The sequence below is a fragment of the Heteronotia binoei genome, chromosome 2 (genome assembly GCF_032191835.1).
Source record: "Heteronotia binoei isolate CCM8104 ecotype False Entrance Well chromosome 2, APGP_CSIRO_Hbin_v1, whole genome shotgun sequence".
In the NCBI taxonomy this organism is placed as follows: Eukaryota; Metazoa; Chordata; class Lepidosauria; order Squamata; family Gekkonidae; genus Heteronotia; species Heteronotia binoei.
In genome coordinates, this window is record NC_083224.1 from 21,380,024 (window position 1) to 21,400,802 (window position 20,779).

Here is a 20,779-nt window from a genome sequence, read left to right on the forward strand (position 1 = left end):
CCCTGTGTCTCTGAGCCCAGGAGTATAAGTGTCAGCATTCAGTAGAGCAGAACCAGAAATCTGGGAAGGGAATATCAACAGCCCTGACTGTGAACCAATAAGGGGAAACCTCAGCGTTGACAGTTTTCCTAAAGTCAAAGGGTTGTGCAGATGTCTATAAATCGGGTTGTGTGCCCCTCTCCCGTAGCTCTCCGTGGCTGGGAACTTGGCTGCCGCTGTCCTGCCTGGTCTGAAAAAGAACACCGAATACCAGATATCAATTTGGGCGTATTACAAGGATGGAGCTCGGAGTGATACAGTCTCTGTTCGGCACAGGATCAGTAAGTGTGTAAAAATACGCATGTCTTTTTTGGCTTTGGGGACTGAGGTGTACCGATCTGAGATGCTCAGATGACTGTTGGCCAGGGCTTTTTTTGAAGCAGGAATGCCTTTGCATATTAGGCCACACACCCCTGATGTAGTCAATCCTCCTGGAGCTTACAGTAGGACCTGTACGAAGAGCCCTGTAAGCTCTTGGGAGGATTGGCTACAACAGGGAGGTGTAGCCTAATATGCAAAGGAGTCCCTGCTACAAAAAAAGCCCTGTGATTGGCCCGATCCTATGCAGCAGAGTCAGTCCTGTGAGCTCAGTGGGCTTGGATTGGAATAAAATACCGTGCAGAGTGTTGGTCGCTCTATCTCCAAAAGGACATTGTAGAGCTGGAGCTTGGAGTGACACAGTCTCTATTCGGCACAGGATCGGTAAGTGTGTAGAAATATGCATTTCTTTTTTGGCTTTGGGGACTGAAGAGTAAGAACATAAGAGAAGCCCTGTTGAATCAGGCCAGTGGCCCATCCAGTCCAACACTCTGTGTCACATAAGAACATAAGAGAAGCCCTGTTGGATCAGGCCAATGGCCCATCCAGTCCAACACTCTGTGTCACATAAGAACATAAGAGAAGCCCTGTTGGATCAGGCCAATGGCCCATCCAGTCCAACACTCTGTGTCACATAAGAACATAAGAGAAGCCCTGTTGGATCAGGCCAGTGGCCCATCCAGTCCAACACTCTGTGTCACATAAGAACATAAGAGAAGCCCTGTTGGATCAGGCCAGTGGCCCATCCAGTCCAACACTCTGTGTCACATAAGAACATAAGAGAAGCCCTGTTGGATCAGGCCAATGGCCCATCCAGTCCAACACTCTGTGTCACATAAGAACATAAGAGAAGCCCTGTTGGATCAGGCCAATGGCCCATCCAGTCCAACACTCTGTGTCACATAAGAACATAAGAGAAGCCCTGTTGGATCAGGCCAATAGCCCATCTAGTCCAACACTCTGTGTCACATAAGAACATAAGAGAAGCCCTGTTGGATCAGGCCAATGGCCCATCCAGTCCAACACTCTGTGTCACATAAGAACATAAGAGAAGCCCTGTTGGATCAGGCCAATGGCCCATCCAGTCCAACACTCTGTGTCACATAAGAACATAAGAGAAGCCCTGTTGGATCAGGCCAATGGCCCATCCAGTCCAACACTCTGTGTCACATAAGAACATAAGAGAAGCCCTGTTGAATCAGGCCAATGGCCCATCCAGTCCAGCACTCTGTGTCACATAAGAACATAAGAGATGCCATGTTGGATCAGGCCAATGGCCCATCCAGGCCAACACTCTGTGTCACACAGTGGCCAATATATGTGTGTGTGCGTATACACACACACACTGTGGCTAATAGCCACTGATGGACCTCTGCTCCATACTTTTATCCAATCCCCTCTTAAAGCTGGCTATGCTTGTAGCCGCCACCACCTCCTGTGGCAGTGAATTCCACATATTAATCACCCTTTGGGTGAAGAGTACTGGTCTGAGATATTCAGATGACTATTGGCCAGGGCTTTTTTGGTAGCAGGAAACGCCTTTGCATATTAGGCCACACACCCCTGATGTAGCCAATCCTCCCAAGTGCAGAGGAGGGTAACCCCCAAGTTGATTTGGGGGTTGGCGTACCTTCCCTCTCAGGAAAGGTTGGAGAGAGTTTGGGACTTTTCCATTTAGAAAAGAGATGACTAAGGGAGACGTGAAAGAGGTTTATAAAATGAAGCGTGGGGTGGAGAGAGTTGAGAAAGAGAACTTCTCTTCCCCCCAAAATACTAGAACATGAGGGCATATAGTGAAGCTGATGGGCAGGAGACTGAGGACAGGCAAAAGGAAATACTACTTTATACAAAGAGTGATTAAAATATGGAATTTGCTGTCGGAGGATGTAGTGATGGCCACAGGAATACACAGCTTTAAAGGGGGATTAGATAGATTCATGGAGGATAAGTGTTATCAATGGCTACTAGGCATGGTGACTTAGAGGAACCTCCACATTCAGAGACACTAATCCTCTGAATCCCAGAGCCAGGAGGCACCATCAGCCTTGGCCTCTATTGCCCAGTTGTTGGCTGTCCAGAGGAACATGTTGGCTACGGTGTGAGACAGGAGGTTGGATAAGATGGACCATAGGTCTAGTCTAGCAGGGATTTTCTGATGTTCTTATGAAGGCTTCAGCCTCTCTGCCCTGTGGTTGGCCCTCCAGAGGAACTGGTTGGCCACTGTGTGAGACAGGAGGCTGGACTAGATGGAAGTACTTGAAAGGCCCTTCAAGTACTTGAAAGGTTGTCATATAGAGGATGGTGTGGAATTGTTGTCTGTGGCCCCAGAAGGTAGGACCAGAACCAGCGGGTTGAAATTAAATCAAAAGAGTTTCTGGCTCAACATTAGAAAGAACTTCCTGACCATTATAGTGGTTCCACAGTGGAACAGGTTTCCTCAGGAGGTGGTGGGCTCTCTTTCCTTGGAGGTTCTTAAACAGAGGCTAGATGACCATCTGATTGCAATGAAGTTCCTGTGAATTTAAAAAGGTAAAGGTAGTCCCCTGTGCAAGCACCAGTCGTTTTTGACTCTGGGGTGACGTTGCTTTCACAACTTTTTCACGGCAGACTTTTTACGGGGTGGGTTGCCATTGCCTTCTGCAGTCATCTACACCCAGGCAAGCTGGGTACTCATTTTACCGACCTCGGAAGGATGGAAGGCTGAGTCAACCTGGAGCTGGCTACCTGAACCTGCTTCCGCTGTTGTGAGCAGGTCGTGAGCAGAGGGCTCCGACTGCAGTACTGCAGCTTTACCACTCTGTGCCACGGGGCTCTTCCTGTGAATTTAGGGGGAGGTATTTGTGAGTTTCCTGCATCCTGCAGGGAGTTGGACTAGGTTGGAGGTGCCTTCCAACTCTATGATTCTATGACCCTTCTTCTGTTCTTAAAACGTTTCTTAATTTTCAGTCTTAAAGCTGTATAATGGTGGTTAAGGTCCATCAAATCAGGATCTGAACCTATGGTTTGAATTCGGTTTATTAACCACATTTATAACAACGGGCTTTTGTGTGATGGACAAATCCTGGATTGTTCCTTGGCAGTGCCTTCATTCCCTCCCCCCACCCCAATACAGAGACTCTTTACCCCAGAGCAAAGGAAACCAAAGGAAACCATTTGTTGAAATGAACCCAGAATTGATTGAATGTCTGCAAGTGGAATTATGTTGTTATGTCAGGGCCCATGGCTGCACGCCGCTGTTTTGAAAAGGGTTATCAGTATTGGAATGATTGCTTCCCAGAATAATAGTGTTTACTACCTTGAAGCGATTTTTTTTTATTGGGAAGGTGCTGTTGATTGTGTCAAAATACGTGTGAGAGTGAGAGGCGGTTCCGTGGGACAATCTGCTATCACATATTTCGCAAGGCCAGGTGCTTCCATGGTTACCCAGAGACAGTTTCCCCCCCTCAAGAATGACTGTAAGGGAAATGACTTCTGGGTAGTTGTGGTTGCATTCATGGGAGCTCACTATTGGGATATATAGTTTATATGACTGAGTTTTGCCCTGTCATAGATTCACAATACTGAGTACAGTGAATAGATTTCCCAAACAGTATAAAGGAGGAGGAGGAAGAAGAGATTTACATTTATAATTCAAATAGACCCAGTTCACATTCAGGTTGCGGACAAAGAGAAAGAAGCCTAACTTTATCTACCACAGATGGCCAGCTTGGGAAACTAGGGGGAAATGTGGGAAACTAGGGGGATGCGTGGGAAACTAGGGTTGCCAGTCTCCAGGTTAGGGTGGCCAGGTCCGATTCAAGAAATATCTGGGGACTTTGGGAATGGAGCCAGGAGAAATTGGGGGTGGAGCCAGAAGCAAGGTTGTGACAGGCATAATTGAACTCCAAAGGGATATCTGACCATCACATTTAAAGGGAGTTGCACACTTTTTAAATGCCTTCATTGGAAATCATGAGGGATAGGGGCACCTTCTTTTGGGGCTCATAGAATTGGATCCCCTGGTCCAATCCATTTGAATCTTGGAGGGTGATTTGAGGAGAGAAATCAGATGCTTCCCTCCCCCACTTTCTGATGACAACCCTAGTTAGGGGCAGGGGATCCCCTGATTTGGAAGCCCTCCCCCTGCTTCAGGGTTGTCAGAAAGCAGGGGGTGGGATTTGACTCTCTGCTAGGTGCTCCGTTATACTCTATGGAGACTGGTCTCCATACGGTACCATGGAGAATCAATCTGTGGGTATCTGGGGCTCCAAAAGAAGGTGCCCCATTCTCTATTATTTCTAATGAAGGAAAGGCATTTAAAAGGAGAGTGGTCCCTTTAAATGTGATGGCCAGAACTCCCATGGGAGTTCCATTGTGCTTGTCACGACCTTGCTCCTGGCTCCACCAGTCCCCGGATATTTCCTGAGTTGGACCTGGCAATCCCAAAGTCATTTCAGCCTTCTTCATCATAAGAACAAGAGAAACCATGTTGGATCAGACAAATGGCCCAACCAGTCCAATACCCTGTGTCACACAGTGGCCAAAAAACCCAGGTGCCATCAGGAGGTCCACCAGCGGGGCCAGGACACTAGAAGCCCTCCCACTGTGCCCCCCGCCCCAAGCACCAAGAATACAGAGCATCACTCTGCGCATCAGAGGAGTTCCATCAATGTGCTGTGGCTAATGGCCACTGATGGACCTCTGCTCCAAATGTTTATCCAATCCCCTCCTGTGGCAGTGAATTCCACGTGTTAATCACCCTTTGGATGAAGAAGTGCTTCTTTTTGTCTGTTCTAACCTGACTGCTCAGCAATTTCATTGAATGCCCACGAGTTCTCACGTTGTGAGAAAGGGAGAAAAGTACTTCTTTCTCTGCCTTCTCTATCCCATGCAAAATCTTGTAAACCTCTATCATGTCACCCCTCAGTGGGCGTTTCTCCAACCCTTTAATCATTCTAGTTGCCCTTTTCTGCACCTTTTCCAATGCTATAATATCTTTGTTGAGGCGCGGTGACCAGAACTGTACACAGTACTCCAAATGAGGCCTCACCATTCATTTATGCAGGGATATGATGATACTTTTACTGGAAAGGCTGGGCATTCCCATTCCCATTCCCTCAGAACAGTGGGGCTACCATTGCCTTCCCCTTATTCTAAAATACTTTGATGTTTGACCATACCTCCATGCCCTTTTTCTTGATTGGAGCATCCAGTTCCAGCCTCAGTTCCTTTTGAGTGTTATATTTCCTGACTGTCCCTCCGATTCCAGCTGCTTGCCTGCGGATGTCCCTGGCGACTTCTGTCCCTCTTTCCATTTCTTGCCAGTGTCCCTTTTGATATTCTGCTTATTGCTCAGCTCTGTCTGCAATCACATCGGCCTCTTTAAACGCCTCTCATTTTTCTTTGTCGCGAGTATCATTTCCAACCGTGCCTCCAGCAACGTGTTTTTATAGGATCTTCTTCCCTACTTGGACTATTTTCTCTGGCAGATTACACAGCTGCAGAATCCTATTCTAACATTTCTCAGACTGGGCAATCCTAAGTATTTATTAATTTGCTGACATCATTTAGACCCCATTTTGGTCCCAGCGGGGGAGGGAGAGGGGCAGAGTATAGCCCAGTCTCATGAGATCTTGAAAGTTAAGCCGGGTCAGAACTTGAATAGGAGACCATCAAGGAAGACTCTGCAGAGGAAGGCAATGGGCAACCACCTCTGCTTCTCCCTTGCCTTGAAAGCCCCTTGCTAGGGTCACTCTAAATCAAAAGCTAAGCAGGGTCGGTGCTTGGAAGGGAGACCACCAAGGAAGGCTCTGCAGAGGAGGGCAATGGCCAACCACCTCTGCTTCTCACTTGCCTTGAAAGCCCCTTGCTGGAGTCACCATAAGTCAGAAGCTAAGCAGAGTCGGTGCTTGGAAGGGAGACCACCAAGGAAGGCTCTGCAGAGGAAGGCAATGGCCAACCACCTCTGCTTCTCCCTTGCCTTGAAAGCCCCTTGCTGGGGTCACCCTAAGTCAGAAGCTAAGCAGGGTCAGTGCTTGGAAGGGAGACCACCAAGGAAGACTCTGCAGAGGAAGGCAATGGCCAACCACCTCTGCTTCTCACTTGCCTTGAAAGCCCTTTGCTGGAGTCACCATAAGTCAGAAGCTAAGCAGAGTCGGTGCTTGGAAGGGAGACCACCAAGGAAGGCTCTGCAGAGGAAGGCAATGGCCAACCACCTTTGCTTCTCACTTGCCTTGAAAGCCCCTTGCTGGGGTCACCATAAGTCAGAAGCTAAGTAGGGTCAGTGCTCGGAAGGGAGACCACTAAGAAAGACTCTGCAGAAGAAAGCAATGGCAAACAGCCTCTGCTTCTCCCTTGCCTTGAAAGTCTCTTGCTGGGGTTGGTTTAAGTCAGAAACTAAGCAGGTTCAGCGCTTGGAATGGAGACCACCAAGGAAGACTCTGCAGAGGAAGGCAATGACCAACCACCCCTGCTTCTCACTTACCTTGAAATCTGCTTGCTGGGGTCACCCTAAGTCAGAAGTTCCATGTTTTCATTTGACTGTGCAGACCTTTAGCTTTACATAAAATCCAGAATTTTAAACATTGTGGGGGTCCCTTACCCACAAAGATCCAACAGCCTTACGTCACCAAGCCAACCTTCCCTATTTGTTAGGACGGGGCTCCCCAATCTTTCAGAGCTTGTGGGCACCTCTAGAATTCTGATGCACAGGGTGGTGGGCGCAACCAGGGCTTCTTTTTGTAACAGGAACTCCTTTGCCTATAAACCACACCCCTCTGGTGTAGTTTACAGTAGGCCCTGTACTAAGAGCCCTGCAAGCTCTTGGAGGATTCGCACTCTTGGGGGTGTGTGGCTTAATATGCAGAGGAGTTCCTGCTACAAAGAAAGTCCTGTGCACAACAACAAAATGGCCGCTGTCGGGGGGGGGGAGTCACACACATGGAGGAAATCTAAGTGCAGGGGAAAATAGGGATAATTTTAAAAAACACATTGTGGAAGAGAAGTGAGATCCTGGCCCCATTGATGGATCTCCTGATGGCACCTGGGTGTTTTGGCCACTGTGTGACACAGAGTTAGGGTTGCCAAGTCCAATTCAAGAAATATCTGGGGACTTAGGGGGTGGAGTCAGGAGACTTTGGGGGTGGAGCCAGGAGACATTGGGGGAGGAGCCAGGAACAAGGGTGTGACAAGCATAATTGAACTCCGAGGGAGTTCTGGCCATCACATTTAAAGGGACAGCACACCTTTTTAAATGTCTTCCTTCCATAGGAAATAATGAAGGATAGAGGCACCTTCTTTTGGGGCTCATAGAATTGGACCCCCTGGTCCAATCATTTTAAAACTTGGGGGGTACTTTGGGGAGAGGCACTAGATACTATACTGAACATTTGGTGCCTCTACCTCAAAAAACAGCTCCCCCAGAGCCCCCGAAACCTCCAGATCAATTCCCCATTATACCCTATGAGAATCGATCTCCACATAGGGAATAATGAAGTGCTCAGCAGACGTTTCCCTCCCTCCTCCCCCCCCCCTGTTTCTGGCAACTCTGAAGCGAGGGATTGGCCTCTCTACTCACGAGTTGCTGCCAACTTCTTCCAAGTAACACAGACACACCATCCCAAAAGGAAGCCTTTCAATCGGAGACTGAAGCCTCCGGAGGGGGAAAGGCACATGGTCCTCTGGGGGCAGGGCTTCCCCCTGCTGGCCAGCTGACTGGGGGCAGGAAGGAGCCTGGGAAAGCAGAAGAACCCCCGCTGGGACCTGGGAATTGGCAAGCCTACACAGAGTGTTGGACTGGATGGGCCACTGGCTTGATCCAACATGGCTTCTCTTATGTTCTTATGAGAGAGAATACAACCAACACTGCGGCAGCAGCTGCCACTGAAAGAAAGACCAATTTTCCACTCACCTTACGCCACCCTCAAGCTCCTCTTCTCAGCGGGGCTTCTGTCCGATTTCACACTCTCCGCCCCGGGGCTGCAACTCGCTTCGACTTTTCCACGTGGCAAACAGAAACTGTTTTTTAGAGGATCTTGTTTATGCGTGAAAAAGGCAGAGCTATACAGGAAAAGAAACATAACAGGATGCGAAGAATAAGTGCTTATTCTATTATATAGAAACCACTGAACATAATTCAATTATATCATGTGTGATTTTTATTTTGATTATTTATCATTTAAGATGGCATTGTATTGATTTTAAAATTTAATAAAAATATTATTTAAAAAAAAAAGAGGCGGAACGCGTTGCAGCCTCGGGGCAGATAGCGTGAAATCAGACGGAAGCCCCACTGAGAAGAGGAGCGTGAGAGCAGCAAAAGCTGAGTGGGAAATCGGTCAAAGTTATTTTAATTTGCCCAGCCAATTGGATCTCCAGTAGCCCTATCTGGCCCTGCCCCATCTGGCCCCGCCCACTTTCTAAAAACATTTAACGGGCACCGGGACACTATGTTGAGTACCCCTGGGTTAGGACCAAGTCTAGGAGAGCTAGTCGAGAAATTCCGCCGAATTCACATAGCCAGCAGAGGACGAACAAAATGTCTTGTTGATGCCGCCGCAGCCGTTTTAAAAAGGCGGGGGTGGGAATGCATGAAGCGCTGAGTCACTGTTCACAAGGGGCCCTTTCTGAAATGAAAGAGAATCTGCCAGCCAAACTCTGCCTTGAAGTAGAGGCTGCTTCAGGCTTGGTACAAAAAGGATGTGAGGTTAGAAAGGTCCTCCCCAAAGGTTCTTTCTTAATTAATAGTTCCTGACTAATGGCTCTGCTGGCAGCAGGTAGAAGAAGATTCGTTCCATTACCACCCTGGGTTTCTCATATTTAGCCAGGTTTTGCTATTTGTGGTGTTTCTGAGGCTTGGCTTAGTGGCCATCTCCTCGCTGCCTTCTTTCTTTCTTTCTTTCTTTCTTTCTTTCTTTCTTTCTTTCTTTCTTTCTTTCTTTCTTTCTTTCTTTCTTTCTTTCTTTCTTTCTTTCTTTCTTTCTCTCTCTCTCTCTCTTTCTCTCTCTCTCTCTCTCTCTTCCAACTTTGATTCTTCAAATGTATTGCAACAGACCAAGAACAAAACCTAAAATGGTAAAAATGTAGCCTAGTGTTGCCAGCTGCATGCTAGGAAATTCATGGAGATTTGGGGGTGGAGCCTGGGGGAGGGCGGGGTTTGAGGAGGGGAGGGACCTCAGTGGGGTACAGTGCGATAGAGTCCATCTTCCAAAGCTGCTGTTTCAAACCAACCTGGCTACCCACCTGGATCCTGGGCTTTTTTTGTAGCAGGACCTCATTTGCCTATTAGGCCACACACCTCAGATGCAGCCAATCCTCCAAGGGCTTACAGGACTCTTAGTACAGGGCCTACTGTAAGCTCCTGGAGGATTGGCTACATCAGGGAGGTGTGGCCTAATATGCAAAGCTGTCCCTGCTACAAAAAAAGGCTTCCTGGACCTCATGCTGAGCTGTAGCCGATGTGAAATTGCTGCTAGAGATGCTCTGTGTTCCCTTTTTAAAAAATTATGTAAAGAATCCATATTATTGAATTGATATTGGTCCCAGGTCTGATGAAGACTGGAAAGAAACAAGTACTTAATCGATTGGCTTGCCAACACACTACTTTGGGACTGGAATGTACATGTTTTGGACATTTGGACTGATTTCTATATATTTCTTAGTGAATTGGTCACTAGTTTGTATATTTTGTTGTGTTATCCATTATAGCGACCTCCCTCGGTTTGTATTCTGGACCTGTCACTTGACAGGATATTTTTATTTTGTATACAGCACAAAGAAGATCATTATGAGAATTCTCCATTTGTGTGGTTCCCTTTTGTAGGTTAACAGGGACTTCGGGGGGGGGGGGGGAGGTGTCACTTCACCCCGATCCTACAAGGGCTGCTGGAAATGGGGCTGTTGTGATTCTAATGCCCTTTTCCAGCAATGTAATTTTAGCACTGGGGCCAAAGCTCCTACAGAAAAGGTTCTGAATTGCTTTCTTGTTGGATAATAGGGATGAAGGGAGATGCCCCCGAGTCTATATCGATCCAGTATTTTGCTCCATGCTGCGTTCCATGCTGCTCTTTGATTGGCGTTTAAATAGGAGAATTTCTAAAAATAATCCTGAGATTGAATTGTGTGCAATTTTCCACTGCATTTCCTTCTTTTGAATCTTCACATTGCTGATCCATTTGCACATGTGGATGAAGCACAGAATACACAAAACAACAGGATGGGATTGCATGTATGATTCTTTTTGTTTTGTGGGGAGTTTGCTGATGTGCACACATTATTCTGTACATGTACCATACCTGGCAAAAAAGAATCCTGAGACAGCTATATATATATAAAGATAAAGGTAGTCCGCTGTGCAAGCACCAGTCATTTCCGACTCTGGGGTGATGTTGCTTTCACAATGTTTTCATGGCAGACTTTTTACGGGGTGGTACGCCATTACCTTCCCCAGTCCTCTACACTTTCCCCCCAGCAAGCTGGGTACTCATTTGACCGATCTCGGAAGGATGGAAGGCTGAGTCACTCTTCACTGACCTGCACAAACCCCTGACAATCTAGCCCTGGAACTCCTCTTTCCTAGTAAGAAAAAGAGGAAGAGGAGGAGGAGGAGGAGATTGGATCTATACCCCACCTTCACGTGGAGTCTCAGAGCAGCTTACAATCTCCTCTCCCTGCCCTTCCCCTCCCCACAAAAGACACCCCATGAGGTAGATAGGGCTGAGAGAGCTCTCCCAGAACTGCTCTTGAACAGGACAGCTCTCCCCTGACATGACCACCTGTCCCGGATATTCAGTGGTTTACTGCCTCTGAACTATGCTTGTGCTCTTTGGACCGTCATTTCCTTTGTACATTTTGTACTCCTCTGAGAAAACTTGTGACTGACCCAAGGTCACTCCAGCAGCTGCATGTGGAGGAGTGGGGAATCAAACCCGGTTCTCCCAGATAAGAGTCCATGCCCTTAATCTGCGGTCATTTTGTAGAAAAATAGGTGGTGGAGCTCATCCAGGGATTGTTATGCAGCTGCACATACTATTCAATGGGCAAGGAGGTGGAACTCTCAGAAGGAGGAGGTGGAACTCTCAGAAAGGTTCAGCAGCTGCGCTTCTGTGAGCTCCCACTGAATCTGAGGCCTGCCGTTAACCACCAAACTGGCTCTCATTAAGATTTCTGGGTTATGCCTTTTCAAAAGGAGGGACTGTGGCTCAGTGGTAGAGCATCTGCTTGGGAAGCAGAAGGTCCCAGGTTCAATCCCTGGCATCTCCAAAAAAAGGGTCCAGGCAAATAGGTGTGAAAAACCTCAGCTTGAGACCCTGGAGAGCTGCTGCCAGTCTGAGAAGATAATACTGACTTTGATGGACCAAGGGTCTGATTCAGTATAAGGCAGCTTCATATGTTCATATGTTCAAAAAAATTATATAAAAGTTTTATATTTTAAAAATTAAGTTGATTTAGTTTACGAAGTACTTGAAAGGGCATTTTAAAAAAAACCCTCATAAGGGATGGTGAACTTAAAAGGTCATCATTGAGATATTCCAGAAGTCTTAAACTCAACCAGTAGAAATCAGGTTCTTCCTCCCACTACCCCAGTTTCTCCCAGGAGGCTATATTTGTCCTCAAGTTTTCTGAGTAGAAGTGAAGTTTGTCCAAGGCCCAGTTTTCTGATGTGGAATGGAATAGCTGCTCTTCACATCCGCAACAAAATTCATTGTGAAAGGCTGCTGAAGAGAAACGAGGAGGCCCTCAGAATCGATCTGCCTGCCAGAATACATTTCTATCTCGCCTGGTCTCCAGGGAGCTCAGAAGTTGTTCTCTCTTTCTTCATTCTGTCCTCGTGACAACTCCTTGAGGCAAACGCCGACAGAAAGCAAGTGGCCCGAGGTCACCCGGTGTGCTTAGTGGTAGCCTTTGATTTGGAGTTGGGTCTCCCCCAGATCCTATGCTGACATTCTTGTCCATAATGATCTTGGGTTGGAACCCCCACTGGCATGTAGAAGGTCCCAGGTTCAATCCCCAGCATCTCCAATTTAAGAATCTGTCAGCTGGTGATGTGAAATACCTTTATCTGAGATAGGGTTGCCAAGTCCAATTCAAGAAATATCTGGGGACTTTGGGGGTGGGGCCTGGAGCAAGGTTGTGACAAGCATCATTGAACTCCAAAGGGAGTTCTGGCCATCATACTTTTTAAAAGCCTTCCCTCCATTGGAAGCAATGAAGGATAGAGGCACCTGCTTTGGGGGCTCTGGTCCAATCTTCTTGAAACTTGGAGGGTATTTTGAAGAGAGGCACTGGATGCTATGCCGAAAATTTGGCGCCTCTGTCTCAAAAACCCACCCACCTCCCAGGGTGTCTGTTGTGGGGGAGGAAGATAAAGGAGATTGTGAGCTGCTCTGAAACTCTGGGATTCAAAGTGGAAGATGGGATATAAATCCAATATTATCGTTGACTTCTTCTTCTTCTTCCAACCCTACCAAAGGCAGTCATTTTGACAGGGTTGGTTTCTGTGCTGCCCCAGAGGATAATGTAACAACAGGAGTGCTTGCCTTACCTAGCCAAGATGTTTTCAACATCTGTTCCTGTCTCCTTTCTGTGTCCTACTCAGACGTATCTGTCTGGCTTGCTCTGGAGGTCTCCTCACCTCTTGTTCTTCAGTCATCTTCCAAATGTTACCCAGAGTCTCTTTCCTCTCCCATCTTTGCTTTTTGTGCTGACTCAATGCAAAGCTGATCAATTATTTTAAATGAATTGCCTGACTTCTCTCTCCTGAACTTCCCTCCTAGAAGTGTCAGTGTTCAATGCAAATTAAGTGCGTTTATTATTGGTTACGCAGACTAATGAAACTAGCCAGGGGCCAAAACAAAAGCTTCAGGGGATGGGAAAGGAAGGACAGAAAGCATTTAGGGAAGGAATGGGCTTGATCAAACTACTGCACAAACTTTCATTTAAATGATAGAGCAACAACATTAACATTTTAAAAAAACCCAAATTGACTTCTTCCACTGCTCTGGTAAATTGTTTTTTTAAAATGCACTTTTCTTTTATAAGATGTAGGGGTACCAGGCCAGCCACTGGTGGGAGCTTTGGATGTGGACAGGGGTGGAATTATAGTAGGAGTTCCTTTGCATATTAGGCCACACACCCCGGATGTAGCCAATCCTCCAAGAGCTTACAAGGCTCTTTTTTTGTAAGCTCTTGGAGGATTGGCTACATCAGGGGTGTGTGGCCTAATATGCAAAGGAGCTTTTGCTAGAATTCCACCCCTGGATGTGGGGACATGGGGCATTCTGTGTGCTATGATGGCACTTCTGGGAAAAAACAGAACTAGTGTCATGCCAGTCTAGGAATTGCTGGAAACTCTGTGGTAAAACTGTAGAGCTGATGCAGATTCCTAGAGTGACACAAAAGGTTTTCCCTAGAAGTGATGTCAAGAGACACGATTCCAGTGTTTTCTAAAATTATTTTCCAGCTTTTCTCCCATCCCTGATCTGAGTGGTAGCGGGCAATGAAAATTGTTGGCGGGAGGTCTAGATGGAAGCTGGCAAAAGAGAAGGAAGGAAAACTCAGCCTTTAATTTGAAGTTTGTGAAGGCATAGGCATTGAGGCTGCAGTTGTTCAGTGATGAGGGAAAGCCACTTGGTGCATGCTCAGAGGTTCTTTCTTTTCCAGAATCCCAACCTAGTAGTGAAAAATAGACTCTTGACCTAAGGAAGTTTCGGCACAGTGGCAAAATAAAGGTAGTTATGCAATGATTCTGCTTGAGCAGAATCCCAAATGGATCAGGGGCCACAGACGCCAACATTTATCATAGCATAAGTTTTTGTGGCTTGATCCTACAGAAGAACATAAGAGAAGCCATGTTGGATCAGGCCAATAGCCCATCCAGCCACAACTCTCTGTCACACAGTGACCAAAAAACCAGGTGCCATCAGGAGGTCCATCAATGGGGCCAGGACACTAGAAGCCCTCCCACCTTTGCCTCACCCACCAAGCACCAAGAATACAGAGCATCACTGCCCCAGACAGAGAGTTCCATCTTCCCCAGACTCCACCCCCCAAATCTCCAGCCCCCAGCCTCTTAGCTTTCACCCCCAAGGTGGTGGTGGGGGGGGAGAGGAAAGGAAGGTTGGGGGCACCTGAGTTGGGGCACCCGACAGGAAGTCGCTACAGGCCAGGGCCAGATTAAGGCCGAGTGCCCTCAGCACGGCCCAACAACAGTGCCCCTCAGCCCTTCCATTGCTCAACTGGCAAGACATTAAGATTCACCCTTACTCCATTAGCCCAGGCAAGCCTGATCTCATCACATCTTGGAAACTAAGCAGTACCAACCCTGGCAAGAACTTGGATGGGAGACCTCCAAAGAGTACCAGGACCGGGAGGCAGAGGCAGGGGCCAGGCTATATCAAGCCACTTGTAGGGGCTGTTAGAAATTGCCATGACTTCCAAGCATGCATGTGCATATGCACACACAAATGCATGCACACAATTAAAAAAGCAACCCACTCTGAGAAACTGAAAGACATTAGGACCCAATGAGTGCTAAAGATGACATACGAGATTCAGTTTTCTTCCTGGTCGTCCTCCAGGCCAGACCCCGCAGATATATTGGATGCAAACTTAAAAAAAAAAAACTTTGTCAGTTGACTAAAGTCAAGTGTGGCAGTGAAAGAGTTAAAGGTGTGATGGCTAGGGGGAAAAGATTCTCTGGTGCCCCCTTCCCCTTCGTGCTTTAAGCACAGTGCTAATTTTGCTTAATGGATAACCCCGGGCTTGGTATTTCTGAATTGAGATCTGGAAACCCTAGGATTAACAGCAGGGCTTTTTTTTTTTCAAAACAAGTTCTGCAGGAACTCATTAGCATATTGGGCCACACCCTCTGACATCACCATTGTTTCACATGGGATTTTTTTTGTAGGCAAATGCCCCGCAGGGGCTCTTTTGCATATTAGGCCACACACCCCTGATGGCACCATTGCTTCACACAGGGCTTTTTTGTTGAAAAAGCCCAGCAGGAACTCATTTGCATATTAGGCAGCACCCCCTGACATCACCATTGTTCCATACAGGGCTTTTTTGTTGAAAAAGCCTAGCAGGAACACATTTGCATATTAGGCAGCACCTCCTGACATCACCATTGTTCCATACAGGGCTTTTTTTTTTTAGAAAAAGCCCAGCAGGAACTCATTTGCATATTAGGCAACATCCCCTGACATCACCATTGCTTCACACAGGGCTTTTTTGTTTAAAAAAAAGCCCAGCAGGAACTCATTTGCATATTAGGCAACACCCCCTGACATCACCATTGTTCCACACAGGGCTTTTTTTGTAGAAAAAGCCCAGCAGGAACTCGTTTGCATACTAGATCACGCCCCCTGATGCCAAGCCAGCCGGAACTGTGTTCCTGCTTTTTTTTAAAGCCCTGGTTAACAGGCCCTGAAATGCAAGATATGTGATGATCCTCTGCAAATCTCAGCAGTACAAGATATCAGCCCAGTTATCCCTCCCACAAAACTCTTTGGTTTATGAGGAAGGAAAGCTGTCATGACGCCCATTACAATGCATTCTGCCGTGGGGCCGTGATCCTTTGCAAGAAATAATATTATATCTCTAGCATTAGATTAAAAATAAATGGAAATTATATCCCAGGAAACGGCAGGCTATTGTCCGTGAACTCCATTTGCACTACTTAGAAACTAACGTGGGTGAAGAGGCAGTCGGAGCAGCGAGAGCAAACCGGCGCTTTGCTTGGGGTGACTCGATACCTTCCACTGGCCTTGACTCCTGAAATAAACAGCATCCTCGGATCTGCAGCAGAGAGCTCTTGAAGCTCATGAATTTGGATGCTACGATTTTGCCAATTAAGTCGAAGGGGCATCGCAAGGTTGCGGAGTCCTCCGGAAGAGAGAGGTTAAGGCAAATCTCAAGACGGCTAGCACAGATGGCAACCTGTTGTGCCCAGGAACATTTGTTCCTCTCCCCACGGGCAGCCTCCAAACCCCTGACCTTTCTTCCACCTGTCAAGATCAAGTCGTCAAGATTCTGCTGGGCTCTTGGGAACTTTCGGAGTGCATCCGCTGCCTTTCCTTTGGCTTGGCTAGTTCCTTTTTTTCTTTCCTGAGATGTGTCTCAAGGCTATTGTGAAACTCATTGGAGGGTTGGGCCAGCTGTTGCTGGAATGCTCAGTTTTACCCCCACACCATGCCTTTGCGAGTGGAGGAATATCCATTGGGGGGCTATTTATATGAGGATATTTGGTTACTATAGCAGAGTTTGCCCAGTCACAGAAATGCAATACTGAGTGCACTAAATAAATCTCCCAAGAAGTATATTGCAAATAAATAAGCAAATAAGGAAAGGTTCTCTGTGCAAGCACCAGTTGTTTTCGACTCTGGGGTGACATCGCATCATGTTTTCACGGCAGACTTTTTTTACCGGGTGGTTTGCCATTGCTTTCCCCAGTCATCTACGCTTCCCCCCCAGCAAGCTGGGTACTCCATACCATACCAAACCTTTAATGGCATAATAGATTCAGATAAAAATACACAGAATATAAAAATTTAAACATTGGAGATAAAATCAAAATAAAACCGAGCTTACAGATACATTCAAACATGGTCAGAATTAAATTTAAGGATGTCAGCCAGAAATTTTGCCACAGCCTCACTAACCACCCCCTCAGTATCACTCAATAAATAATAACAGGGTGGCAGAATAGACAAATCTGGAGAAAAAGAAAGCTTGCCAAATAAATCTTTACGGAGGTTATGGTAAAAAGAACAATCAAGCAATATATGCTGGTGGTTTGCCATTGCTTTCCCCAGTCATCTACGCTTCCCCCCCCAGCAAGCTGGGTACTCATTTTACCGGCCTCGGAAGGATGGAAGACTGAGTCAACCTCGAGCCGGCTACCTGAATCCAGCTTTTGCCGGAATCAAACTCAGGTCGTGAGCAGAGAGTTCAGACCGCAGTACTGCAGCTTTACCACTCTGCACCATGGGGCTTCGTGTTTACATTTATTTAGATAGATCCAGTTCACCTTTGGGTTGCAGTCAAAAGAAGAGAAAGAAGCCTAATCAAAAGAGTCTTTTCCCCTGTCACAAATGGTCATCTTGTCTGGCATCATGTGTGTGGGAGTATGAGGGCATTGTCTTTACAGGAGAGATTTGCAGAGACAAGCATCTCCATGGAAGGCCATGTGAAGAATGAGTGAAAGGACAAAGGGGTGATATCAGACGGCTGGTTTGGGGTGGTTTGAAGCTGCCCCAAATAAAGCCAGCTGGAACTAGAGCGCCTCAGACCTTCCGGATATCGCTTGGAGAAAGGGGCGGGCCGTGGGCACCCAGGAAACATCAGGAAAGCTTGTGCATCCCATCCACGGCTCCCCAGGCGCTCTCCAGGTGCTTTCTGGCTTTCCAGACGGCCAGGAGGCTCCCTAGCGAAAAGGCACCACCTTTGAAGTTGTGCCTTTTTGAGCTGGGTGGATCGGCCTACAAGGGGTGAGTACAGGACAGGGGTGGGCGGCAGATGTTGCTGTCTGGAGGGTTTTTTTGGGTCAATCTCAGAGGCGTCTCTGAATCGACCCAAAGTGCCATTCTGTTAGCAGCCAGGGAGAAAGAGGAGGGATCATAGGGCAGCTCCCAGGTTAAGACAAAGAGAGGCATCTCATTCAAGCAGACAACACCTATACACACTTAGAGTGACGTAGAAATGTTTCTCTATGGAAGGCCATGTGAGAGATGAGTGAGTGGACAAAGTGAGAGGAGTGTCAGAGGATGAGTGCTCCCAAGGCTGCCCCACTGTTCGCCCAATCCAGATCAGGGCCTCATGGCAACTTTGAAAAGAACTTCAAGAGCTTTGGAAGTGGCATCAGTGGGCATGGGATGGCCCCGTGGCCTCTGTCATTTGTAGTTCGACCTTTGTGGGTTCAAAATCTGCTGGTGGCGCTCAGCCTGAGAGCTATCTGGCAGGAGGGTTTTTGTGGGTTTTTTGGTAGCAATCTGTCCCACACAGTGGCAAAGCAGTTCCTTTGGAGGGCCAACAACAGGGCATAGAGGCTGAGTCCTTACCGTGGCGCTTGGAGTTCTCCCGCTTTTACAGCTGATCTCCAGCTGGCAGAGATCAGCTCCCCTGGAGAAAATGGCTGCTTGGAAGGGGGGACTCTATGGCATTGGACCATGCTGAGGCCCCTCCCCTCTCCAAACCCCGCCCTCTCCTGGATCCATCCCCAAAGTCTCCAGGTATTTTCCAACCTAGACCTGGCACCCCTAGTTCTGGGATTCAGCGGATTAGTTCCTCTGAATGTGGAGGTTCTCCTCAGTCATCATGGCTAATAGCCATTGATAGATTTACCCTCCGTGAATCTATCTAATCCACCTCTAAAGGTGTTTCTTCCTGCTACTACATCCTCCGGCAGCAAATTCTACATTTTAATCACCCTCTTTGTATAAACTTCACTTTACTTTATTTGATTTATATCCCGCCCTCCCCGCCGAAGCAGGCTCACAGCGGCTCACAGCAATAAAATCATAACAATCAATTAAAATTTCACAGCATTAATGCATCAATTTAAAATTCAATAGTTAAAACAATCTGATGCTAATATCATATATAGTTGTTTCACTTCCAATGGCTTCAGTAATCTTACATTTACTCCTACAATAATAGTAACTCTAAATCAGTTAAAGGCCATCCGGAAGAGTGTGGTTTTACAGACCTTGTGGAACTGGGCGAGGTCCCACAAGGCCCTCACGTCCTCCAACAACTGGTTCCACCAGTAGGGGGCTGCTACCGAGAAGGCCCTTTCTCTGGTGGATTTTAGTCTTGCCTCCCTCAGCCCAGGGATCACTAATAGGTTTTGGGATCCAGATGTAAGTACTAAGTAAAGAGGCAGGGGTGGAATTCTAGCAGGAGCTCCTTTGCATATTAGGCACAGCCCCCCCCCTCCCGATGTAGCCAATCCTCCAAGAGCTTACAAAAAAGAGCCTTGTAAGCTACTGGAGGATTGGCTACATCAGGGGTGTGTGACCTAATGTGCAAAGGAGCTCCTGCTAGAATTCCACTCCTGTAAAGAAGCATTTATTTTTGGCTGTCCTGAATAGGTTTCCCAAACTCCCCGCCCTGGCGGGGGACCCCTGAATTAGCAGACTCCTCTCCTGCTCTCCAAAAATCCGGAACGGGGGGGGGGGGGAATGCAGGCTCTCCCGGCAGGCTTCACTTTGCTGTCGGAGCTTGGGGGTGGAGGATACTCCTGAACCTACTGCCCATCAACTTCATATAATACCCCTGAGCTCTATTTTGGGGGAAGGAGAAAAACTTCTCTTAGTCAACACTCTTCACATCATACATAATTTTATAAATCTTTCCCATGTCCTCCCTTAGTCAGGCCTTGAATTCAACAGAAGCTCACAAGAGCGCGGCTCCTGAACCTTTCTGAGGGTTCCCACTCCTCCTCCTCACCTACCTTGTCCATTGAATCGTAGGTGCAGCTGCATAACAATCCCTGGATTAGGAGAGCGGGCAGCCAGCTAGCCACCAGGAGCTTTGCCCCACCCCCAGCAGGCCTCATTAACCCCTGGAGAAGCCCATTCTACCCTTTCTCCATTTCTTATATAGGGTTGCCAAGTCCAATTCAAGAAATATCTGGGGACTTTGGGGGTGGAGCCAGGAGACATTAGGGGCGGAGCCAGGAGCAAGGGTGTGACAAGCATAACTGAACTCTGAAGGGAGTTCTGGCCGAAGGGGGCTCGGAGCCCAGCCCAGACGCCCCCTCCTCCCCACGGGAGCCGCCGAAGGGGGGGGAACATAAGAACATAAGAGAAGCCATGTTGGATCAGGCCAATGGCCCATCCAGTCCAACACTCTGTGTCACACAGTGGCCAATATGTGTGTGTGTGTGTGTGTGTGTATATATATATATATATATATATACACACACACACACACACACACACACAAACATATACACGCATACACACACACACATATTGTGGCTAATAGCCACGTTAAGCAAGTTTGGCCACCTCTGTTCTGTTCTGCCACATCGCAAGCTGCCCCAAGGACATTTCTGAGGAAGCAGCACAAGCGATGCTGAGCCCTCCCGGGCCTCTCACCAGCTCGAAGAGGTTGGCAACGCGCCCTGCCGCCTCTTGCCAGGGCTTCCTCCCCCTGCCGCTCGCTCCATCCTGCCCAGACCGCGCCGGGAGCTGCTGCTGCTGCTGCTCCTCCTCTTCTTCCTCCTCCTCGACCTCCGGCAGCGCCTGCCCGCGCAGCTCCCCCCGCAACCGCCTCAAGGCCCGCCACGACATCCCCAGGCTGTAGCAGGCCGGGCCAGAAACACCAACGGACCGGAAGCCAAGCCGGAAAGAGGACCCGAAAGAAAACAGCCCTTCTAGGAGACAACTCGTTCTCCTTCGCCGAGGGAGCAAGGCCAAATGCGGCCAGAGGGCGGTCAGCC

The 20,779-nt window shown here is 47.8% G+C and overlaps 1 protein-coding gene across 1 annotated transcript in view; it reads left to right on the forward strand.

The window, feature by feature from the left end:
* COL20A1 (collagen type XX alpha 1 chain) overlaps nt 1-20,779 on the forward strand; it is a 219,977-nt gene that overhangs the window by 75,364 nt on the left and 123,834 nt on the right. The window contains exon 18 of the mRNA XM_060230663.1: nt 188-320. Coding sequence (XP_060086646.1) covers nt 188-320 — 133 coding nt within the window. The remainder of the gene's footprint in view (nt 1-187; nt 321-20,779) is intronic.